The sequence below is a fragment of the Astatotilapia calliptera genome, chromosome 17, assembly GCF_964374335.1.
Source record: "Astatotilapia calliptera chromosome 17, fAstCal68.1, whole genome shotgun sequence".
Taxonomy (NCBI): domain Eukaryota; kingdom Metazoa; phylum Chordata; class Actinopteri; order Cichliformes; family Cichlidae; genus Astatotilapia; species Astatotilapia calliptera.
The window spans coordinates 33,850,185-33,872,901 of NC_137438.1; the positions used below are offsets into that span (position 1 = coordinate 33,850,185).

Sequence of the window (22,717 nt, forward strand, 5' to 3'; positions counted from 1 at the left end):
CCTGTTTCTGACCAGTGCGTTGCAATGCAAACCATACAAGGGAGATTTTGTTGTAGCTCGTTAGTTGAACACTCATTTCTGGATATTTTGTAACCCTCCTATCGATCAATTATCAGTGGAATCCAGGGGAAAGAACTGCGTCTACTCAACATAGATCATATGTGTTAGAGGAATGAGCAAACGAACAGCAGATTCAGATGTGAATCTGTAACTTTTAATTGCCGTGTGGTCTGCTGAAGGCAGCGGCAGAGATCAGACAGGACTCACAAAGTTTGTATGCGTGTGTGCGAAACAGACTGCCAAACAGACAGCAGGAGCAGGTGAGAGAGCGTGCAATGTGAAAGCAAGAAGAGTGCACCGAGGGGAACTTGTGCCCATTCATCTCTTCACTCAGATACCAGCAGGTACAGAGGTATGGCAGCCTTACAAGGTCAATATTTTACTTTGGCTCCTGTGCGCTAATTAAATTACAGGCAGAGTGCCTCGGGAGAGCACACACAGACGGTTATGGACCCTGTAACCCCCCACCCCCCTCCAACGGTTCTTACAAGCCAAACAATTTGTAGCATGAGCTGAGATGCTGGCTTGTTTAGTCACCGCAACACGGCCGATATGAAGCAATTTCACATGTTCAGGGAGATCGGGGGAGTAGTGAGGCAAATCAAGCAGCCAGGCTGGACTTGGAGATAAGTGTGGAATATTTTTTGAAGCCCAGAGTGAAAAAGTGAAAACGGATGAGGAAAGTTTAAATTCTCTGTATGTGATTCCAGTGGGATTGTTTTGTTTTTCCCATGATCAGCATGCATGGATATCCAATGTGCTTGTGTCTTGTCTTCAAGAAGAATAACAAGCCTCAGATTGATCTAAGGTACTTTGTTTCTGACAACCTGTTAGCCTAATCATCACTAATAAGGAGAACAATGTCGCAAATTCACTAATTACAGCATAACTATGAGAGTTTTAGAATTCGGGATCTGTTTGCCTCTCTGACAGAGAGAGGAAGAAAGAAAAAACGAGTTTTGGAATCATGTTTTTGTGCAAATGCATGAATCTCCGCGGGTATGAGGGAGTGGGGAGGGAACATCAGCCTAAGTTTAAGCAGTTCTGCAATTGGCTGAGCGCACCAGGAAGTCCGGCCGCTCCGAATCTGTCATCTGACTTTGACGCAGGCATTCCCGCTTCCGGAAAGTAAACTGCAACCGCGGAAAAAGCGAAACATGGCTCCCAAACTTGAACTTCCAAGCGCCGCGTTGATGGTCGGGCTGTTGTTTTTCTCCCTGATCCCCCCGGCAGAGGCTTACGATGCCGGGGACGGTCTGGCCCTGCTGCTGTGCACCATCCTCACGGTGGTGGGTTTCTGTGCCTGCCTCGGCTGGTACGCGCGGAGGCGGAACGGACAGCTGTGACGCTGACGAGACGGGATTCTCCAGCTGCTACCTGCTACCAACCACCACATTATAATACCAATTTTGCGTGATCACTCGTGGACTTTTGTGGCACAGGCTTTGTGTCTTAAAGACTGATAAGAAACGTGCCTTACTGGGATTAATGCGGAAAGTTCAACGAGGACCACGCGGAGTTGAAGAAGGTGGAGCGTAACATCCAGGAAGCAAACAGGAACTGTTGCTCGTTGCACTGCTGACATGATTATTATTAATGAGCAAAAACACTGTTGCCTTCCCTATGAACAGACTTCTGCAGCTGTAGCAGGCTCCCTAAGATGCCCACACTATGTACATTTTCGCGCATATTTTCCATCTGTCGAGGCGATTTCCTGACGCGTTGCGCTTATAGTGACTGTCACTGTTGGAAGCGCAGTGTCACATGATTGGAGTGTGTTTTGCAGTTTTGTCACTGTTGCTAATTAAACATGTAGAATAAACGCGACACTTAACAACTTATGTTCGTGTGTGGAGACGGTGCTTCATTGCATTCAGGTTGAACAGATCCTCCACTAAATGAACCGGTTAGCAGATCGGAGAGTAAACATTGCAATCTGTCGTCTGCAGCCTGTATTACTGCTCTGGCGTGCCTGTCACTCCATGCTGTAACATATATTTGAAGTGTGTTGAAAGTTTAGTGCAGGGATGTTAAATACAAGGCCCAGGGGAGCAGAGTTGGCCCAGCAAAGGCTTCAATCTTCATAGATTTTGGACTTATATTTGTATTTTTAGAAGTTTTACAGCTTTTCCTACTTGTAGAAAACTCACAAATGACCTTCCATGTGACACCAAGTAATTAAATGTACTATAGAAATTTTAGTGGGTCAACAGTAACAATGGAAGTCCAAAGAGTCATGCTGACAGATTTCTTTATCATGAAGAAAAACTGTGGCATGCTGTTGAAAACTGCCCCTTAATTTTCATATATGAAGATATGTACACTATAAATAAAATGAGGCTGATTGTTTATGTAGTATGTCACACCATCAGTCCATTTTCTACCCAGGACCTTCTTGTTGTGACAATGCTAACCACCATGACACCTCTTATAATAATATATAGCATTATGTGTGTATATATATTAAATTCATTTTGGAATAAACTAGTGATGTAAACTAGCTTTACCACCGTATACAGCCAACAGTTTAAATTATTAGGTTATTAAATTAGTTTATTATGCAGTGAAATGGGACCTTATAAAAATGAATGCCCTTTAGCAAATGTCATTAATTTCTTTTAAAGGCAAGAAGTAAACTTTGCCTGTAGCTTAATGTAAATATGTCCATGTAGTAATGGTGGATAAGTTACCACACGTGTGATGTGTGGTTTAAAGGAAATGTGACTGCTCCATAAAGGGTTAAAAACTCCCCCCACTCCACAGATATCCCTATTGTACAGAGTTTGTATCAGTTACCAATAGCAACATGCTTCCTTTATGTTATGGTAATTATTCATTCATGATTCCAACACCAAGGATTTTTGTATGAAGCATGCAAGTATGTAAGTCTCCAGCTGTGCACAATATTCAGTTGTAAGACTTCTCATGGCATCACATGTCCCCATACATGGTTGAGAAATCAAATATCCTATGAATTTATCATGCTCCCTCAGTGAGGATGACGACCACTGCAAAGCTGCACTGTGTCTGCAAACAGGATCAAGCAATGCTGTGGTCTGAATCCAGAAAAGGGTCAAATTGGGTTGAAATTAAAATAATAAGAATTAAAAACAAAAAAGAAAAAAAAACCCTGGTGCATTTTATTATTTTTTTACGTAAAAAACACGTTTTATTCTAAAGAAGCTGATGTGAATTAATCCTTAAAAAAAGAATCTAGTTTAGTAGACACTTGACGATCCGTTACTCTGCGCGTTACCAGGGGAACCCGCCTGGCGGGGGAGGGGAGAGGAGAGGAGGGGGGGTAGCTGTGGCTGTAACGCGTTACCGGCCAGCAGCAGCAGCAGGCACCGCTGAGCAGATGTTACCGTGAGAGAGAGACGCTGTTAACTGCCGCCGCCGCTGCTGCAACAAGAGACAAGACGCGTCTTGGATCACAAATAGGGGATGCAGGGCGCATGCGCAGTGGGTTCCGTTTACTGTAGGATATTCACGGTGGAGGCAGAAAAAAAGGGGGCAGGCAACAAAGCAGGCTTTTTAAAACGGCGAAAAGCACGATTTGTGCAATGTAAATAGCGATCAGGAGGGACACGAAATTGGATTGTCAACAGGTAGGGTTTTGGTTGAGCTTATGGTCGACTGTCTCTCTCGTTCTCTCATCTTTTTTTTCTCTTTTGGCCTTGTCTTGTGTGGTGGATGCGATTCCAGCCAAACCATAGCGGAGACTTGGAAATTATTCTAGTATAATGGACATGCGGATCCGCTACACCGTTGTGCTTCATCCGGCCGACTGGGACGCAAAGGCGATTATTTAATTCTGCTCCGTGTTTAACTAAATTCTATCGGATTCAAACGCGCATTTAAAAAGAGAGAGACCACTCGACTCACGGAGGACACATTTAAATGCGTAAGTAGACACAAGCGTACTTATTAACGAAATGGAGCATATGTTATGCAATTTTTCCCCCACCAAATATATATATACATATGGAATTGAGCTCGCCATAATATTTTTTTTTTACCAACGGGCTTTGTTAGTGCCATTTTACCCATCCTTTTTTCAACCCAGCCCTACTGATTATCGCATCCGCGCATTGCAAAAAGAATTACGCCGATGTGGCTCACAGAGCGGGTGTTACGCGTTATGTTCGCTTAACTCTTTGTAATTAGTAACATAAAGGATGATCTGGGGGAAAAAATGGAGGCTGGCTCCATAGAAGCCCTAATGAGAACACCGCTTATTAACGTTAGACCCGTTAATCCAGTTAACCTTTAGTCAGACAAGAAAGAAAAAAAAAGGGAGGGGGGGGCGCTTTATCGCGTACTGTATGCACCCTTTACCAGTCGATTTACCACAACGCATAAAGGGTTGGGGTGAGTTTATTCGAGGCATCCACCGATCCAGGGAGCCTTCCTCTCTTCTGTAGGGTGTGATCAAGAAGAGCTTATTTTTGGACTGCATTTGTCTTAATGTTTCACAGTGCGCTGAAAATGTAAAAAAAGAAAAAAAAAATCCAAGCCTAGATCTGTTTGCGTGTGTGTGTGTGTTTGCCACTCGTTTATTTCCGACAGACGACAGAAAAAAAGAAGAAAACTCAGTCGTTTGTTAATGAAACCTCAACTGTGCTTTCTTGGCTTTGTGCTGCTTTTGTTCAGGAAGCGACGTGAAAGAATATTCTGTTAGTCTAACGCATTGATGCTTTAGTCGGATCGAGCTCGCTTACTGTCTGTGTGATTCTCAGTAGACAAAGTATTCAGGCTGAGGCAGAGTTCTGCACTGAGCCACTCAAAATGCTAAAAAGTAAATCATTAAATAATCGTCAGGGCAAAGGAAAATTATGTTCATGGGAGTATAAATGGTACAGGTGTAATTTAACTCTTGTATGGGACTGAATGTTGATGGGATGAACGTATTTTTCAGGGATTTTTTTTTTTTAGGTGTGATGAGACAAAGGAACAAAGGATGCCTTAGAGGAGAGGTTGCCTATACGCCTGGAAACCTCTTCAAAGCACACCGCCAAATGGATCTAACGCCTCCCCCTGCCACCTCTAGATCATGATACTTGGCTGAAGCTATTCCGCTATCTTTATGATCCCTCCTCCATCTATGGCGAACTATAGCCATGCAGGGGACCACAACATCTTGCAGAATGTCTCTCCTCTCACCACGTTCCTCAAACTGACCTCTCTGGGTTTTATCATTGGAGTCGGTGTGGTCGGAAACCTCCTGATCTCCATCCTGCTGGTCAAAGACAAGAGCCTGCACCGAGCGCCCTACTATTTCCTGTTGGACCTGTGCGCCTCTGACATCCTGCGCTCCGCCATCTGCTTCCCTTTTGTCTTCACCTCAGTCAAGAATGGGTCTGCCTGGACCTACGGCACGTTGACCTGCAAAGTGATCGCCTTCCTGGGTGTGCTCTCCTGTTTCCACACGGCTTTCATGCTGTTCTGTGTCAGTGTCACCCGTTACCTGGCCATCGCGCACCACCGTTTCTACACCAAGAGGCTGACTTTCTGGACGTGTTTGGCTGTCATCTGCATGGTGTGGACGTTGTCTGTGGCTATGGCGTTCCCTCCGGTGCTAGATGTAGGGACGTACTCTTTTATCCGGGAGGAGGACCAGTGCACATTCCAGCACCGTTCCTTCAGGGCAAATGATTCGCTGGGCTTCATGCTTCTGCTGGCGCTCATCCTCCTGGCCACACAACTGGTTTACCTCAAGCTCATCTTTTTCGTCCACGACCGTCGAAAGATGAAGCCCGTCCAGTTCGTGCCTGCCGTCAGCCAGAACTGGACCTTCCACGGCCCAGGTGCCAGCGGGCAAGCGGCAGCTAATTGGCTGGCTGGATTTGGAAGAGGCCCCACCCCACCTACTTTGCTGGGCATCCGGCAGAACAGCAATGCAGCGGGCCGCAGGCGTCTACTGGTATTGGATGAATTCAAAACCGAGAAGAGGATTAGTAGGATGTTCTACATCATGACGTTTTTCTTCCTGGCACTGTGGGGGCCCTACCTGGTTGCCTGCTACTGGCGGGTGTTTGCAAGGGGCCCCGTTGTCCCTGGAGGCTACCTGACAGCAGCCGTGTGGATGAGCTTTGCCCAGGCTGGGGTCAATCCTTTCATCTGCATCTTCTCTAACAGAGAGCTTCGGCGTTGCTTCAGCACCACACTCCTCTACTGCAGAAAATCCAGGTTACCAAGGGAACCCTACTGTGTTATATGAGGGTTTTTTTCTCATCTATGTCTCTATTGCCCTGATTGATCTTGATCTGGGTTTGCTCCCATTGTACAGCGTACTCTCTCTTTCTATCTCCCTTCTCTTCATCCTCCAGTTTCCTCCTGTTCCTCCTTCTCCTGGCCCTTCTTTACAGAGGTTGAAGGTGGACTGCCAATCACGTGGCTGTGCTGGGGCGATTGAATCTAAATCGTATCACACACGGAGGCTGAAGGGAATGGGAATAACGCAGGGGGAATGGATCACCTCCTGTGTTTATGTTCTAGTAAACAGACATTGTGGAAGGCCATGCCAATGCAGAGATGCAAAAAGTTGAAAGAAAAAAAAAGAGAGAGCGATTTGACAAAACAGTGAAAACAAGACGTCTTGCTTGGGATATTTTGAAGACACGTTATTCTGTGAGGTGTGAAATACGTAAGTATGAAAAGAAAAAGAAAAAAAATAATAACACAAAACAAAGAAATGATACCTCTCAAGGAATCACTGGAAATGTTTTACATTTTAAGAGTTGCACTAAAAAGAAGATGTAAAGATGCTTTTTTGGGGGGGGTCGACAGTTGCATTGCAAGGACAACTTTTTTGTTGTTTTTTCCTTCTCCCCCCCTCTCCCTCCAAACTAAACAATGAATGCTTTAATTTGCAACAGACTACACAACCGCTGTAAGTAGAGCAAAAACTGTTGGATTACACCATCACAAGAGGATAAAATGGTTTTAATGTAAGTGATATCTCTTTCATTTACCGGGCAGGGGGCTTAATGATGGGGGATTTACAATGTGTGGTTTTGAAGTTGCAACTTAAAATCTAGAAAGGATTTCTTGTAGTTTTATCCATATGTCCCTAGTGTCTGGCATTGTTATTTTCCTAACACATTTTACAAAAAAAACCCAAAAAAAACCCAAAAAAAAAAACAGAGGAAAAAAAAGATGAAGTGATGTTTGGAATTTTAAAAAAAAGTTGCTTTTGAAAACAACCTTGTGCTTAAAAAAGACATTGAAGAAGTAGTTAAATGTTTCATCATATTCATGTACCTAAACACTATCACATTGTTACAGTATTGCTGATGCCACTCCGGGTGTTCTTGCCTTAATGGTTATGATATCGTCATGTTTCTGGGGTTTATTTTTCAATCACTCCTGAAAAGTTTTCTTCTTCTTCTTCTTTTTTTCTTTTTTTCCCCCTTTAGGTGCAAGGGGAGTTTTTTCTTTTCTTCTTCCTATTTTTCACATTAGCGTGAAGTGCATGTTCATTTTTAAAAGCTGGTCCACTCCCATGTGCATCACAGGCCATACACTGAGCAGCCCATTTTTATTCTGCAATGGTTTGCTACACCCCACAGAGTGCTCAGAGCACAGGGAGAGTGTGTGATTCTGTGTGTGTTTCTGTGTGTGTGTGTGTGTGTGTGTGGATCAGACAACAGTCACTTCAAGACCAGAGCCTTAGTATGAAATCTTGCACAATTTGTAAAAAATGTAAAAAAAAAAAAAAAAAGAGAGACATTTAAGGCACACCGTCTTGTTTCTACTTTCCCTACATTTGCTCTCTACTGATTGTTTTCAGTGACTTACTTTTTTCTCTTGTGGCCATTTTAATATTTATTATGTATTCTTTTTGTATATTATAGATAGATTGTGTGTAAGTATGTGAGTCTTTTCATTTTGAAGTCCCGAATGTGAGTACAGTTTCAGTTAGGATTGCATTTGCTGAAAGTTAACTGTGTAATCTGTTGCTTTTTGAAAATAAAAAGTTTCCATTTTGCAAAATTTGCATTTATCCCTGTCATTGGGTTGCGAAATGTTGACTGGTCAGATTTAGAGATTCTGAAGTAAAAAAAATAAAATAAAGAAAAATAAAGAAAATGTACATTTCTTTCTCTAAAATGTAATTTCTCATCTTATACCATCAGGCGTCTGACTGGTTAGCATTTTAAAGCCACTGCTCATGTGCATATTTGTATTTAAGACATTATTTGTGGTTATTTCTACAAAGGTTTTTATATGTGTATATAGTCATGCTTTTTCTAAGCAAAACACATGAAAATTTTTTTAAAGTTTGCCTCTTCAAACCCAATCTTTTCTGTCATTTGAGTCCTTGGAACAGCTTGCCAAAAGAGAATATGCTGTATGCTAAAACTTGTCACTGAATATGAAGTGTCTTTGACATTTAATGGGGATAATCTCCATGGATGTAACTCTGGGCGCATACCCTTGCAGTTTTTTCCTCACTCTGTGTTAAAGAGGAATACCACTGAATTTCATATGTAATATATGCAACTCCCATATGGAGTAATGGCAAACCACTCTGGGATAATGAATGCCCTTATACTGAGCCTTCCAGTCACAAATGACATAGCAGTTTGACCCTTTCTCTCAGTTTTAAGGTCACATTGATTTGCAGCAGCACTGAACATGGAGCAAATTAACATTTTCTTTTGAATTTATATGCATGTGCAAGAAATTTGCCACTTCTAAATAAGTATTCATAATCATCATATTTTCCTAGAGTCAAATGGAAACTATTAAAAAAAAAAAAGCTAATTAACATTACAGTTTCAAACCAAACCTAATAAAGACAACAAGGCAAAGATATATTTATTCTCAAATTGAGTGGTATTTCTCTTGCAAAGGTTATAATTTCAATGTGCTGGCAATGTCTCCATCTACACTGATGAACTGAATAATACAATTTTGTGTGATTCAGACATCAATGTGGATATTTTTCCACCTAAAACTCATTCCGTTAAATAATGACCTTAGCCTTGATGCCTGGAAATGCAAAAAATGGTGCTGAAATGGCTTGTAAACACTCCAGGTAATTGCATCCTGCACTGCAGGTTCCGCTGATGAAAAATATCTATTAGGGGTCCATTTTCATTATGGGGCTGGCAATTACTGTTTAATTTTGGACATTGATCATTTCACTTAGGCCCCAGAGGGGCCAAGTCAGATATTGTGAAATTAAAGGGAATACTGGTCTAGTTTTTTTTCCATTTTTTTTTTCATTCAGCATATTCATATGCAAATCACAAATAGTGTCACTACTGAGCACTGGCCCAATTTTTGGCATGTGCATTTGAGTGCCCCAGTAATTCTGCTTCTCCCTATGTCTGAGGGAAGATGACAGACAGCTTCTCTCTGTGTCTGAGGGAAGATGACAGGCAGAGGTGGCTGGCTTGAAAGCGGTTCATTCTGGCAGACAAGCTCACACATTGAACTCTTTTCCCTCTGAGCTACCATCTCTCCCGAGAAACATCAAGAAACATATTGTTCATAATCAAAGCCGTTACCATGTGACTGGAATTGGTTCTGTGCACTTGTGTTTAGATCATGAAAGAGGGGGATGGGGAGGCAGATAATTTTTGTGAGGCAATTACAGTACTTTGCTGGAGATACTTTTCATTTAATGATCAGAAGACGTCTGCATTGGATTTTGGCTGCCAATGAATAATACAAACATTCCTAATTCCATGCCTCTCTCCTTGTATCTCAGTGGATTTTCGCACACAGTTTCAGTTGTTTAATGGACTGCCAATGGGCACTAAAAGAAAAAATAAATAAATCTCACAATAGACCTCTTTTGCTGTCTATGATTTTAATAAATACCATCTGTTGACTGGCAAAGACTTTTTTTGAATGAGGGGGAAAAAAGCTCAACTAATGTGAGCCTTTCTGCACTCTTAAGCATTTTCTGTTTGTATAATGCATAGCAAACCTTAATTAAAGTGCAGCAAGTGTCCATGCCGAGAAGCACTCAAATATGGAAAGCTGCCTCGAATGGAATGGAGTGGATGACTCAATCATCTGACAGGCTACTCAGGAAAAAAGGAAGAATTGCTTTCTGTCTTGGCATCACCCTTCTTCTTCTTATTTGTTTGATTGTGTGACCGCTTGAGAACGGAGCTACAGGATACAGTGGTTCAATACGCTTTGCATAATTTCTCAAGGGAATTCATTTTGTTTTATGAAATGCCATTTACAGAGTATTGCGTGGGATGTTTGGTCAAATTATTATTATTTTGCTCAGCAGTGGCGGTCCTAGCCTGTTTGGCACCCTGGGCGAACACTCCCTCTGGCACCCCCCCCACACACACACGCACACACATAAAACATATTAAAGATTGTACATTAACATAAAACTGTTGTCGAAATTCACCAGAGAAACACGTACACACACATGAAGAGAGGGATAGTATGCATTGTATGCAAACGGCTACCAAACAGCCATCATAATTCGTCATACAATGAGAACAGGTCAAATGAACAATTTACCATTTCTTCTTGGAGCAACTGTAATCCACATTATTTCCTTAGGGATTAATAAAGTATTCTGATTCTGATTGTTTCAGGATACATGACCTCCCATAATCCAATGACACATCTGCTTACCTGTATCTTTTGCTCGTTTCTCCTCCTCTTCTCTTCTATTTTTTCTAAACTGAGCACCTGATGGCTTTGAACTTTTCTTGTCCATTTTCCATTGGTTTTAATTTTGGACTCCAGTATGAACACAAATCCCCCAACTCGAGGATCGCCACAATATAACCTAATAGACCTACACCTTATAGTTCACAGATTCACTTTGTCTAAGGTGTATTTCTGGGATTTCACACAACCCAGGATTCAAATCATGAATACATAATGGGCGTGGATTTACAACATTATGAACCCCTTTCCACGGGTTGTGTGTGAGACATTAAATCATCAAAATATAAAATACAAATTTTAAATTGTTATTGATCCCTCTCTATCATAATGTCTGGTGTTTTCGTGTTTGTTGTTTTGTTTTATTTTGCGAGTTGGTTATTAGATGCTGCTCCAGCCACCAGTGAATCCCCCGCCGTCCCGCCCTCTCCTCCCTGTACCTCAAGCAGCAAGCGCACCTCACATACGGAGGGTGCCCTTACTCCCAGGAAATGGGCGATAGAAAACCGATTGGTGCCTGTACCATTCCCAATATGCGCTGATGTCGGGGCAACATGAGTATGAGCAATTTTTTTTTGTTTTGCCGATGCCCGTGATGCCACCCCCCACCACGATGCCGCCCTGGGGAACTGCCCGTGTCGCCCGTATCAAAAACCGCCACTGTTGCTCAGTGTACTTGTGCCTGTTTGTGAATGTGTGTGGTTAAATGACCTTGTGACACTGTGCTAGGTTTGTGGCTACAGATTTTCAGGTATTTGCATTTGCCCTCACTCTTGGTTCAATCCACTATCAGTATGTTTGAACTGCCTGTGAAGCCAAATGGATGTGTTTTTTTGCTGAATACTATGTGGTTCACATTCTTCATAGTGGAGGGCTTCAGTAGTTTTAGTTGGCCTTGCAGCTTCATGGCTAATGCGCCATGGCCGATTGGTAATGGTCAAATGAATGATGACATGAGGATCACAACTGTGTCTCCATCTGTAGGTGTTAGCTAAAATGTAACTATTGTTGTCTGTTTTTTGTTTTATTCTTTTCTTTTGGCTGTCAGAATTTAACCTGGTTATGCTCTCCATCCTTTCAGAATCTATTCTTTCTCAAATGAATTTCATTTTCCGCTGTTAGACGTAATGACAGAATACTATGCAAAATTCGGGGGGCAATGTAAGTAATACGTATATTAATTTGGACAAATGCAATTACAGAATGTGAACTAACATACATCAAGCTCAAGGTTAATATTGTAAACCCCTTTATGTATGATATTGTTTGATGTTATGAAGCTAATGAAGACTAAGATGTTAGTTGAAAAATGAGAGAATGTTTACTACAACCGAACATAATGATGCATTCGATTCCTGGGGGATGATAGTGAGGTTCTGTAAATGTTGCAAATGTTGCTGCATTTAATGTCTGACAAGCTATTACAGGCAGTGCAGGCCTCTGAATACCAATGATTAAAAAAAGGATTAAGATTTCACCTTGTTATATCTCAGTCTTCATGTCTTCATTTCCAGCAGCCACCCTCTCTGCAGCCCATCATGCAAATGCCTTATATAAAGAATATTCCTGCTTTAAATATTAACTGATTAAATTGGGGATGGAGCTTCAAAGGTTCTGTCCTGCATATTTAAACAGTATTTCTTTTTCTTCGCCAGTAATGTGAGACTTAGTGGCTGAATCATTTCTCTGGAAATTTGCTAGGGGCAAATTTTTAGCAGATGAACTCCATTCCGTCTTAGCATCACACCTGTATTTAAAAGCACTACTGGACTGTAGTTTGATTTTTTTTATTGTTACTTTCTCTCAATGTAGTGTCATTGCTAGCAATTGATATTATCTTTTCATCGATAGATTAATGGTAAATGGTAAATGGCCTGTATTTGTATAGTGCTTTACTAGTCCCTAAGGATTAATGGAAGCAGATGATAGAATTAAGTGACATTAATGCACTATAGCTGTTGTGTACATGTTTTATGATGTGGGATTTGTGTTTTTGTATGTACTTTTATGAGAATGCTTGGTTTGAAGCAATAGTTAATCTTTTTTTTTTTTTAAAGAAAAAAGAAAAAGATTAGTACATAAAAAAAATCACCTAGCTTTACTACTCCTCTAAAACTAGCTAATGTACTTAAAATACATATTCAGAAGCTCTTTATTAATATGTTACATTTTATTTGATCAATCCATGCAAGATAAAATAATGTCTGTGTTTGAAGCGACTGTTTTATAAGTGGTTATGTTTATGTCATGGCTAGCAATGTCCTATACCAGTGGTCCCCAACCCCCGGGCCTCGGACCGGTACCGGTCCATGAGTCGTTTGGTACCGGGCCGCGAGAGTTGAGGCTCAGGTGTGAAATGTATGGTTTTCACGGTTTTTATCGGTTTTCAACGTTATTTTGTTATCGTTTTTATCGTTAACTTGGTTTTCCTGGGTCTTTTCACGTGTGTTATGAATAAATCTTATTTTTTTCGGTACCAGTACTAGTTTTATTTTGCTGTATTTATCCGCCGGTCCGTGAAAATATTGTCAGGCATAAACCGGTCTGTGGCGCAAAAAAGGTTGGGGACCGCTGTCCTATACTACCACTAGCAAGTTACCTTTTATGCTAAGCTAGGTTTGCTCAAATTGCATATTTAGCCTACAGATGTGAGAGTGGTATAAATCTTCCTACTTTACTTCTCATCCAAAAAATGCACGGACATACTTTTACAGCAAGCACAGAGCTTCTGTAAGGATTTCTGCTTCTTATACAATCACCACACTGTTACTGTTTTGCTATTCTACTTCAAATGCTCCTGTGCTAATGCAAAACACATTCAAGATATTTTATGTTTATGTTTTTCCTGTAAGTGCGGTTATCTAATCCGCACTGAGAACAAAAATATTATTTTACACTTTGATAACTGCACATACTTTCTGTAAATTGCACAGAATAAACAAAATGGGACTGAGCTGTGCATTGGAATGTAAACATCTTAGCATAATGTTATGATGCTGTGAACTGATTGTTTTTGCTGTGGAAAACTGCTGTCGCAGTCTGTTTAGAGTGTTCAGGTCATTATGTAGGCTTACACATAGGTTCTGTTTCTTCACTGTTAAATCCTCTTGGTTGCGGTGGGAGTCAAGTGTAAACATGTCCCCTTCTCTGCTAAGTCTTAGGATGAGTGATGGAGCCATGGATAGATCGTGATTGGTGGGTTAGTGCTTAAGCACTTGTACACCAAAGTTGGAATATGCAAAGAGAGAGTACTGGTCGGGAGTAATCCCCCAACAAGGATTACCCATGTCTTTCATGCTAGATTAAAGGGTCCCATGATACCCTGCTGTGGCGTCTGAGTCCTGACGGGGAATCTGTTCGCTGCATGAGAAATTATCAGTATCATCTTTGCCATCTTTTGTTATTTTTGTCTGCTTAATAGTGAGTGTGATTTGGGTGTTCATGTGCGCGGGCATTCTTCAATACTCCAGATCTGGTGAGGCTGACCAGTCACGAGTCATGTGATCTCTCTCTCACTGTCTGTGTCTCTCTGCAAGTGAGATAATCATCTTATTCATCAGGCGCTATGCACATGCACTCAGAGTCTGAAATCATGTGGATGATCTACCCACAGCAGTTCACAGAGAGGAAAAGAAACATTTGGGTCACAGAAAAATTGAGTAGTTTTGTTATTTGAGTTCTGCACCAGTGCGCCCCCCCCCGCCCCCTGCTTTTATTGTACTCAAGATATACCAAGCTTAAGGATAAAAACTGACAAAACTAGCAGGCATGGCAAACATTTTCCTAACAGACAAAAATATTCCAAATCTGCTATCTGGCTTATAGGGGCTTCAGAGTATTATGAGTTGCAGCAAGGAGGCTGAGACTACCATATTCACATCGCACTAGATTTGCATCGAGCAATCTGTCACAATAAACAGCCAACATGTACATCACGGTGCCTAGTTACAACACGCAACCAACTGCTGACATCTGCTCACTTTGGGCACATCTGTCCCCAGAGGAGCGGAGCAAATTAATTAATTTCAATCATTTAGGTCTTTTTTTTTAACTCTTCTTTTGGTTTTAATAAAATAGTGACAGCATTACTATTACTTTATCTTATTTTATTTTTTGCATCGTGGCAGTTGGGGAAAGTGTTTAGGGGTGTTTATACAGGCGATTTGTTCCCACTAATTCGGCATGTTTTGTGATGAATCCAAGGGCTTTCGGAAAGAAGGAGGGGGGGAAGGAGAGGAGGTGGCAGTGAGGGTGGGGGAGGGAGTTAATCCACTCGTTTTCTTCTGTTCCAGCCTGTTCAGCACATTCTGCCTCTCCCTCTTTCTCTCCCTCCCTTCTTTATTTTTGGAAACATCTCATTCTCGTGAGTCAGGCCCAGCATGCTCACGAAGACTCGGTCTATCAAGCTCTCGCCTCCTACTTCTCTCTGCTGTTTATGATATTAAAACATAAGAGAGTCGTGCAGGGGGAAGCAGAACTGTCCACTGAATTGTTAATGCACTGTGTTGACATAGTTGACATCTAATGGATGGATGGGCCTGCACCCAGTGGTGTAATAATTGGCTGAGAGAAGACTTTGACAGGTGACAGGCAGCAATTTCTTACCTGAGATTGCAAATTTTAAGAGTCGCTGCATTTATGCTCCATTTGTGGAACGAAATCAGCGCGGTGATGGTGACGATGATGACGCGGCTGCGTTTTTCGAGTCCATCTTAATTTGTCAAAGAGCGTTGATGGCAGGGTTTGATTGATGTGTCACCTGCACTTCTGCCGCACAGTTTTATCTGCTTCCTTCCCTTCTTCTTTTTCACTGCAGTGGAACCGTAAAAGGACGAGAGCTAATTAGCATGTTTGCAATGCAGTGTCACTTCTTTTTGAGAAGCGTTCTTGCAAATAAGGCAGATCACTTCCAGGGAAAATCTGCTAAATTAAAGTTGCCTTGGAAACACGGACTTATACAACAAATAGTTACATCATCCTGCTGGCACAGCCTCAGATCTGAATACAAGATTAAACGGCTCGTTGAGATGGACATTTTTGCTTGTTTTATATTTAATATCATTTGCAGGCGAGTTCTTTCTGACTCAGTGCGTGTTTTTGTTACCTGTTAGTGCGTGTGGGGAAAAAAATGATTCACCTCTTAGAGCTAATTATAGTGATAACCTGCTGCAACAAAATCAAACATTGTCCACACTGCACGTCCATAACATTAAGGAAGAGCGTCTGTTGTGCTGGCTGAGGATTTAATTTGGCTGTAGGCTCCAGATGACTGTTAACATTATTTTCATGTGCTCATTATTTTGTGTTTTGGTAACATTTTGATCAAGAGAGGTAGGTTGGGTGCTCCTCCAGTCTATTTATGTACACTTTCTTTTATGTATATCTGCAGGCATCATTTTTCAGTGGTCTTAGGATCTGTTCTGCATTTTTTAGGGTGAAACATAATTAAAAAGTTGTGTTTGTATGTTTTGTTCCTCATTGTACTCAAAAACCTCTAACGTATTGTGTTGGAACAAATTGTCCCTAAAGCTTTGCTGGGAAATGTTTATTTCTACTGTACAACATGGCCACTGTGGTGAAAACTAATTTTCTTCTGTCTTCTGTGTTCAAAGAATTCAATTTTCCTCTTGAGGAATTATATTTGCTACATAGATATAATAGCTTTCCTCTCACGGTCTGATTACACTGTTGTTCTTTTGTGCAATCAATTTTTATGGCCACTATACTCCGCTTCGCATTTGTATAAGTCAGTGTTTTGCAGCGTATGTTATTATTTACCGTTGATGTCATACGCTGCCTAATTGTGACGGAGTTTACTTACCCACCTTACACCAAATGGTTTTTGATGCATTTTGCATTTGTGCGTGGTGTTGGGAGAGCAGTGAGATAGACTGGAGAATAAAAAGAACAAAAAGTAAGCCTTGAGTAAAATAGTAAAGCGCTATCGCTCATCAACCACAGCACATGGTCCCTCAAAAGTCAGTGCTGTGAATTTTTTTTTCTGAATCACTGCAGCCATTCCTCCAGACAATCTGTGAGACAAAATGGTCTCAGACACTACATATAAGTCAACAGACTCACCTGCAACCCAAATAAATCATGGTAGTTTTACCTACCGTGTGTGGATAGAAATTCATGGTAGTATTGTTCATGTATAGCTTATGCATGCATGGAACTAAATACACTGTTCTTTGTATATGACATGCATCCATATGAAATCTGCTTGGGGGTTGTTTTTGCTATTTTTCTAGTCACTTAAATCTTTAGTCGTACATTTTACACATAAAAACACTAAAGTTGACCTATTATTAACTATCAACTTGCCTCTGTCAGTGCGCCCCAGGGTGGCTGTGGCTACAATGTAGCTTGCCATCACCAGTGTGTGAATGTGTGTGTGAATGGGTGGATGACTAGTTGTGTAAAGCGCTTTGGGGTCCTTAGGGACTAGTAAAAGCGCTATAAAAATACAGGCCATTTACCATTTACCACAACTCTACATTTTTATTCTTCCAATCCCTTTAAGCCAGCATTCCTCTGATTGGCTGCTGCTTTTAAACAAAAGGCTTCAATGTCAGGTAGACGGGGCCTCCCCCTGCCTGAGATGACCATATTAGGAATATCCACTTTCACTGACATTATTAACATCAGAGTGTTAGAAAACACACACACACACACGCACGCATGCACGCACACACACACACACACACAAAAGGGAAATTCGAAACAAAGTTTACAAAACAGCCAGAATTATAATAAGTACAGGCCCTAAGCTCTATGTTGAAAGTCTCAGATGTAAGATTAACATCCAGTTAGCAATTTGCCTCCCCTGTGTTTCTTTTTTTTTAATAGCAAAACAATCATCCACTTGAAGTTAAATTGCTTTCTCTCTCAATCTTGAGCTTTCACTAAAAAAACACAAAAGGAGGTCATTTGCTTGTCTCTTGATGTAGGACGAAAAACTTTATATGCTTTTATTTTTTTCCCATTAGAAATCGTTTTTTTGGTTTGTTTGTTTGAAGGCACTGAGCTATGAACTATGAACCTCCTGGGACACCACCTGAAGAAAGGACCCCTTTATTTCTCCCTCATTGCTTCTTGAGTCTAAAATTAGTTGTGAGAAGATTTTACAATTTTGCCCCAAGCTCATTAGAGAAGCGCAAACAGCAAATGTTCGACTCTAGCTAAATCCTCTGCAGCCACTAAGCTGGCTCTTTCTCCACAGTCTTTCCGTGATGTTTTAGCAATAACTCCTAAAAGGGTTTCCTTGCCATGACCCCATCCTCCTGCAACATGAACAGCTTACCCCTCACAGTTTCCTGCACATCAGTTAGCTTAGCAACCACTTAGCACAGACGAAATGCATCTTTAAACAATCAGATTGCTGCTCTGTAATTATGCACACTTTAAACCATGTTGCAGATCTATGCACGCGTGGCACAGTACTGTGGTACGTGACACAGCTTACTGTGACAGACTGCATCCCTGTGACATCAAATAACACATTTGAATAGAAAGCAGATGGGCGAATATAGCCCGACAGACATTTTTCTTCTTTATCTTTTACCACCAGGAGAAACAAACACAATACATGCACTTGTTTCTGAAAGACCAGGTCACATCAGATTTCTCAACTCCTGTACTGTCTGATTTTGTTTTTCATTCAGTGACACATTACATTGGCTTTGAATATGTAAGGCCTTGTTTTATCAAGTATTTTATTCCCTAAGAGGACATGCAAAAGCAATTTATCTGGCATGGGGCCATTCAGGATTTCTGAAAAAAAAAATCAGCTGGAAATTATAATTTTTGTTGTCTTTTACTTATGTTTATTCTAATACAATGTAACATTTCACTGTTTCCACACATCATTGATGTATTAGTGCACAATTCTTTAACTTTTATTTTGAAGATCACTGTGACCAGCTAGCGCAAGTTGCTATTATGGTGGACCTTGATATCATTTATCTTCCTCCCACAGTGGAGCTCGTACCACTGCCGAAGGGATTCCAATTCCATCATCTTGGACGGCAGCAGTGTGATGGTAGTCCTTCTGCTTTGGAGATCCCCTGCGAAAAGAAGGACCGCTCTAAGCAGAGCCTGCAAGGCTGGGGAGTAGAGCAAGGTCAGCCTTCACCAGCTGCAGTCCAAGATGGTGGAGTTGGCATTCAGGATGAGAGACTCCGCTCACTATTGCTCAGTTTTTTACTTGTTACAGAGGGTTTGGGATTAATATAGATTAATGCCAAGTACTGTACAAGTTCCTTAATATGACCTTTTATATACATTTTGAACACTCAATAGCAGTGACAGCCAGAGATGCACATAAATATATTCTCTATGCAATATGTACAGTACCTTACCTGTTGTCTATAGCAACTTTGACTGTGAGTGGGCTCAATTTCATTTCATCCAGGCTGCTAGCTGAGGTTGAAGTCTCGAATATGAAAACTGTCAACCTCTCAAATTATGCATTAACAATGTGATTACAATTTCTTTTTTAAATTGCGTTATGGATCATAAGAAAATGTTGCCACTCTCAGACAGCAGGAGCTTTCTGATGGGATCAAAGCAGGCCCATGACTACAATGTCTGGGGAAATTACTCAAATGTGTATAAATGATCCTCATCATGTTTCTTTCAGGTCTGCTTTTTCTTTGCTTTCCATTTTTTGTGCACTGAAAATTTCAGTTTTTTTGAAAACCCGGAAAGTAAATGAAACAAAATCTTCCTTTGTCATCTTTGAACTGTCACAACGCCACAGCTATGTAGAAATCAAGCTCAGTTTCATTTCCTCTCCTTTATTGGCTTTCCCTCTTGGCAGTTAACTGAGCCATCTCGGTGGCTGTAAAGCAGCATCGCAGCCTCACTGCATCTCCTGGGTCAAGAGCTCTCCCTGGCTAAATTAGATCAGAAATTCTGATCGCTCAGTCCAATTTATTTTAATTAACACTGGGTCACACCAGTGCTCGCAATGAGCAAAAAGGCTATGTGACATTCATTTGAGTTACTAGGAGCACAGCGACAGCTGAGGAACACTCAGCTTGAAAGGTGGAATTGGTCAGGATTTTGGCTGTTGCGGCATTGGTGGATTATTTATACACACAAATGTAAGCATGATTGCACGACAAAGTGCTAAAATATTGTTATACAGATGAGTTTTTAAATGGTTCTCTTCTTTTCTTTTATCGTCTAAATTTATTCACAGGTTGTAGTGAACATAGGGGCTTTTAGGAGGCTCTAGTGAGGGTATGGACTGTTATTTTTTATTGAAAGCTGCTTTTCTGTTCTGTGTTGTGTGCATACATGCTTTCAAACTGACATTTGTCGTTGCATGCAGCTTTTACTGAGTTCCCAAATGCAAAACAAAACAGTCAAAAATGTGCGTGTGGATCTCTGGATGCTTGTCACCCCTTGGGTGTGCAATTCATTTTCCCATAGTAAAACTGGTTTCCAAAGAGAGCACATGATTAAATGGCACTGTTAGGGAGGGTCCCACTAATAAGTGACTGCAGACAAACAGTTATTAGATATACTATAGCTTGGTATTTCTGTGCATCAAGTTGCTGTCTTAAATGTAGAAGTTTTCACCAGTTTTCCCTGTTTTTAATGGGGACCATAATTTGCAAAATGAACTTTATATTTTATTCAATTAGATTTAAAACCAAAGACCAATGATTGAGATCATAAATCTATCAGGGAACCATCAGGAAAGTGTTTTTCTGAAGTGCTAGATTAATAGATTTGTGGGGCTCAAACCTTTAACTTTTCATTTTGTTTCCATTGCAGATTTGGTTTCTACTGGATGCACGTGGGCTGAGTTGCATTGTATAGGTGGTTTCCAAGGGGCCACGTGATAAAGTGGGACTGTTGTTGAGGGCCCCATTAAAAGGTTTATATAGAGATAAAACTAGTATTAAGCAGAACTGAGTTAGGTTTATTGATGTGGCCCTCCACAACAGTCCCAGTTTCTCTTCTGACTCCTCAGGAAAATGGATTGCCCACTCGTGTTATAGCAGAAGAAGGTGACAACAGACAATTACTAGGTGTGCCCTACTTTGGCATTTATGTGTGTCAAATTGCTATCTTAATTGTACAAGAAAGATGAGAGGTTCGATTAGATAGAGACATTTTCAAAATGTGGCTGCTAGTATGACATGACAATCATGGTCAAATGCTACAGTCAGCAGGTTATGTTTAGGTTTTTTATCGCCATTTTTCCACTCTATTGGGGACCATAGTTTGCAAAATTAACTTTATATTGTATTTAATTAGATATGAAATGAGTGATTAAGGACGTAAGCCCATCAGGAAAGCATTTACTGAAGTGTGTACAGCAAGGGAACCAAAGGCCATTTTCCCAGATGTCTTTTTGATACCAGATGAGCAGCATCGGCTTCACTTTTTTGTCTCAGAGCCAAAGTTCATCTTCTAAATGCAGTCTACACTACAACAGCTGTACCCGACACATACCAAGTTGTGTTTGTTATTGAGGAAGTACAGCTACTTGACTCTTTCCATCTGTGTTAACGACAGCAAGCGGAGGAAACAATTTGGGATGGCAAGTTAAAATTTGACAAAGACAGAAGACACTGAAACTCATAAAATACTGTAGTGATAATATAATCAGCTCCATCAGCAGCTTGCTCGGCAGCTGAGGGCTAAGGCGTGTCACTGATCTGATTACATACTCATACAGAGCTCTGATCTCATTGTTCTCTGACATGGAGGATAATACATGCATAATGTTGCAGTGTCCTGCTGATAAAGCTTTGTTGGCTGCAGTGGAAAGATGTTGCATCTGAGATCATTTTTAAATGACCAAAAAGCTTTGAAATATTGGCCAAGTAGACACTGTCCTCAAAAGATGATGTTAATAAAACAGTTTATAACGAAACTGTTGCTAGTTTAAATCCCAAATTGCAATTCCCTGGCTTGACATGAAAGAGGTTTATTTAATCCCTTGACAGCTAAACGTTTCCTGAGTTACCACATAATGACTTGCTGTCCACCAGGGGCCCTGTTTTTAAGATAACAGTTCCAGAAAGAGGAAGTGCTGGTCTTGGCTTTTGTTGTTGCTAGGCAACAATTGAAATTCCATTTGATTGTATTGATTGCATTCTTTGCCAAAATTTGAAATATTTTTTTATCTTCAAAGGCAGCACGCACTGTTGGGAACACACAACAGCATGTCCCTTCCATCACAAACATCAAATAAAGGGGTCAGTGTGGTAACAACGGCGTCCTCATTTATGTGCAACCTTATTGTCGCAGCAGTGTTGCAGGGTGCCTAATAGGAAATGACTACAGCTCAACTGGGAAGCTTCCAGATATGAGTATGTATTAGCATGGCCCTATGGCACTGCTGAAATTAAGCAGATCGCCCTCAATGGACCTTGTGTAACCCTTGTTGATCTAACAGGCTTAATTTGGCAAATCTTGTCCATTATTCCAGAAAATGAGATATGAATGCACAGATTGACTATGACCTAAATCTCTACTTTGAATCCCTGCTTTGGTAACTTTGAATCTATTGGCTAAAAAGGAGTCCACAAGTTAAAAAAAAAAAGAAAAGAACACCCTGCTTGTCTTACTCAGAGGTAAAAGACACAACAACATTGACAGGCTGTTCACAGCTAAATTACTTTACTTTGCTATTGTCACTGAAGTGAAACCTTTTCTGGGAAAAATAACAAAAAATAACATTAAATGAGTGCTGTCGAGTAGTGAGCCATTAATAGATTTGTGGGGGAGTAACTTTTAACTGTCCATTTTCTTTCCATCATCATGTGCAGATTTGGTTTCTGCTGGATCCATATTGGCTGTGATGCATAGTAAAGCTGGTTTCCAGTGGTGTTTGTAAGACTTATCTAGTGATTAAGAGTATGAAAGTGAGCTTATTTGCTTCCGATTGATATCTGTCTGGAAACACTGGAGTGGTTTAATGAGGCATCAGTTCTGTCAGTAGTTCACATGCTTTCTGATTCTAACAGCCTGTCCTTACTCG

At 40.9% G+C, this 22,717-nt stretch overlaps 1 protein-coding gene across 6 annotated transcripts in view; it reads left to right on the plus strand.

Annotated features, from left to right (window-relative positions):
* The first annotated feature begins 3,416 nt into the window (after nucleotides 1–3,416).
* The window catches only part of gpr85 (G protein-coupled receptor 85), a 38,734-nt gene continuing 19,433 nt past the window's right edge, over nucleotides 3,417–22,717 (plus strand). Inside the window, exons 1-3 of one of the 6 annotated variants that reach the window (XR_013902899.1) lie at nucleotides 3,418–3,964; nucleotides 4,979–7,010; nucleotides 7,479–8,055. Coding sequence is in view for 4 of the 6 variants with exons in the window: in XM_026148125.2 (XP_026003910.1) it covers nucleotides 5,147–6,280 (1,134 nt within the window). In the remaining 2 variants the exon portion in view is untranslated. Of the gene's footprint in view, nucleotides 3,965–4,978; nucleotides 8,056–22,717 lie in introns of those variants that run through there. The other 5 variants (XM_080291931.1, XM_026148125.2, XR_013902898.1 and 2 more) reach the window with 5 other exon arrangements.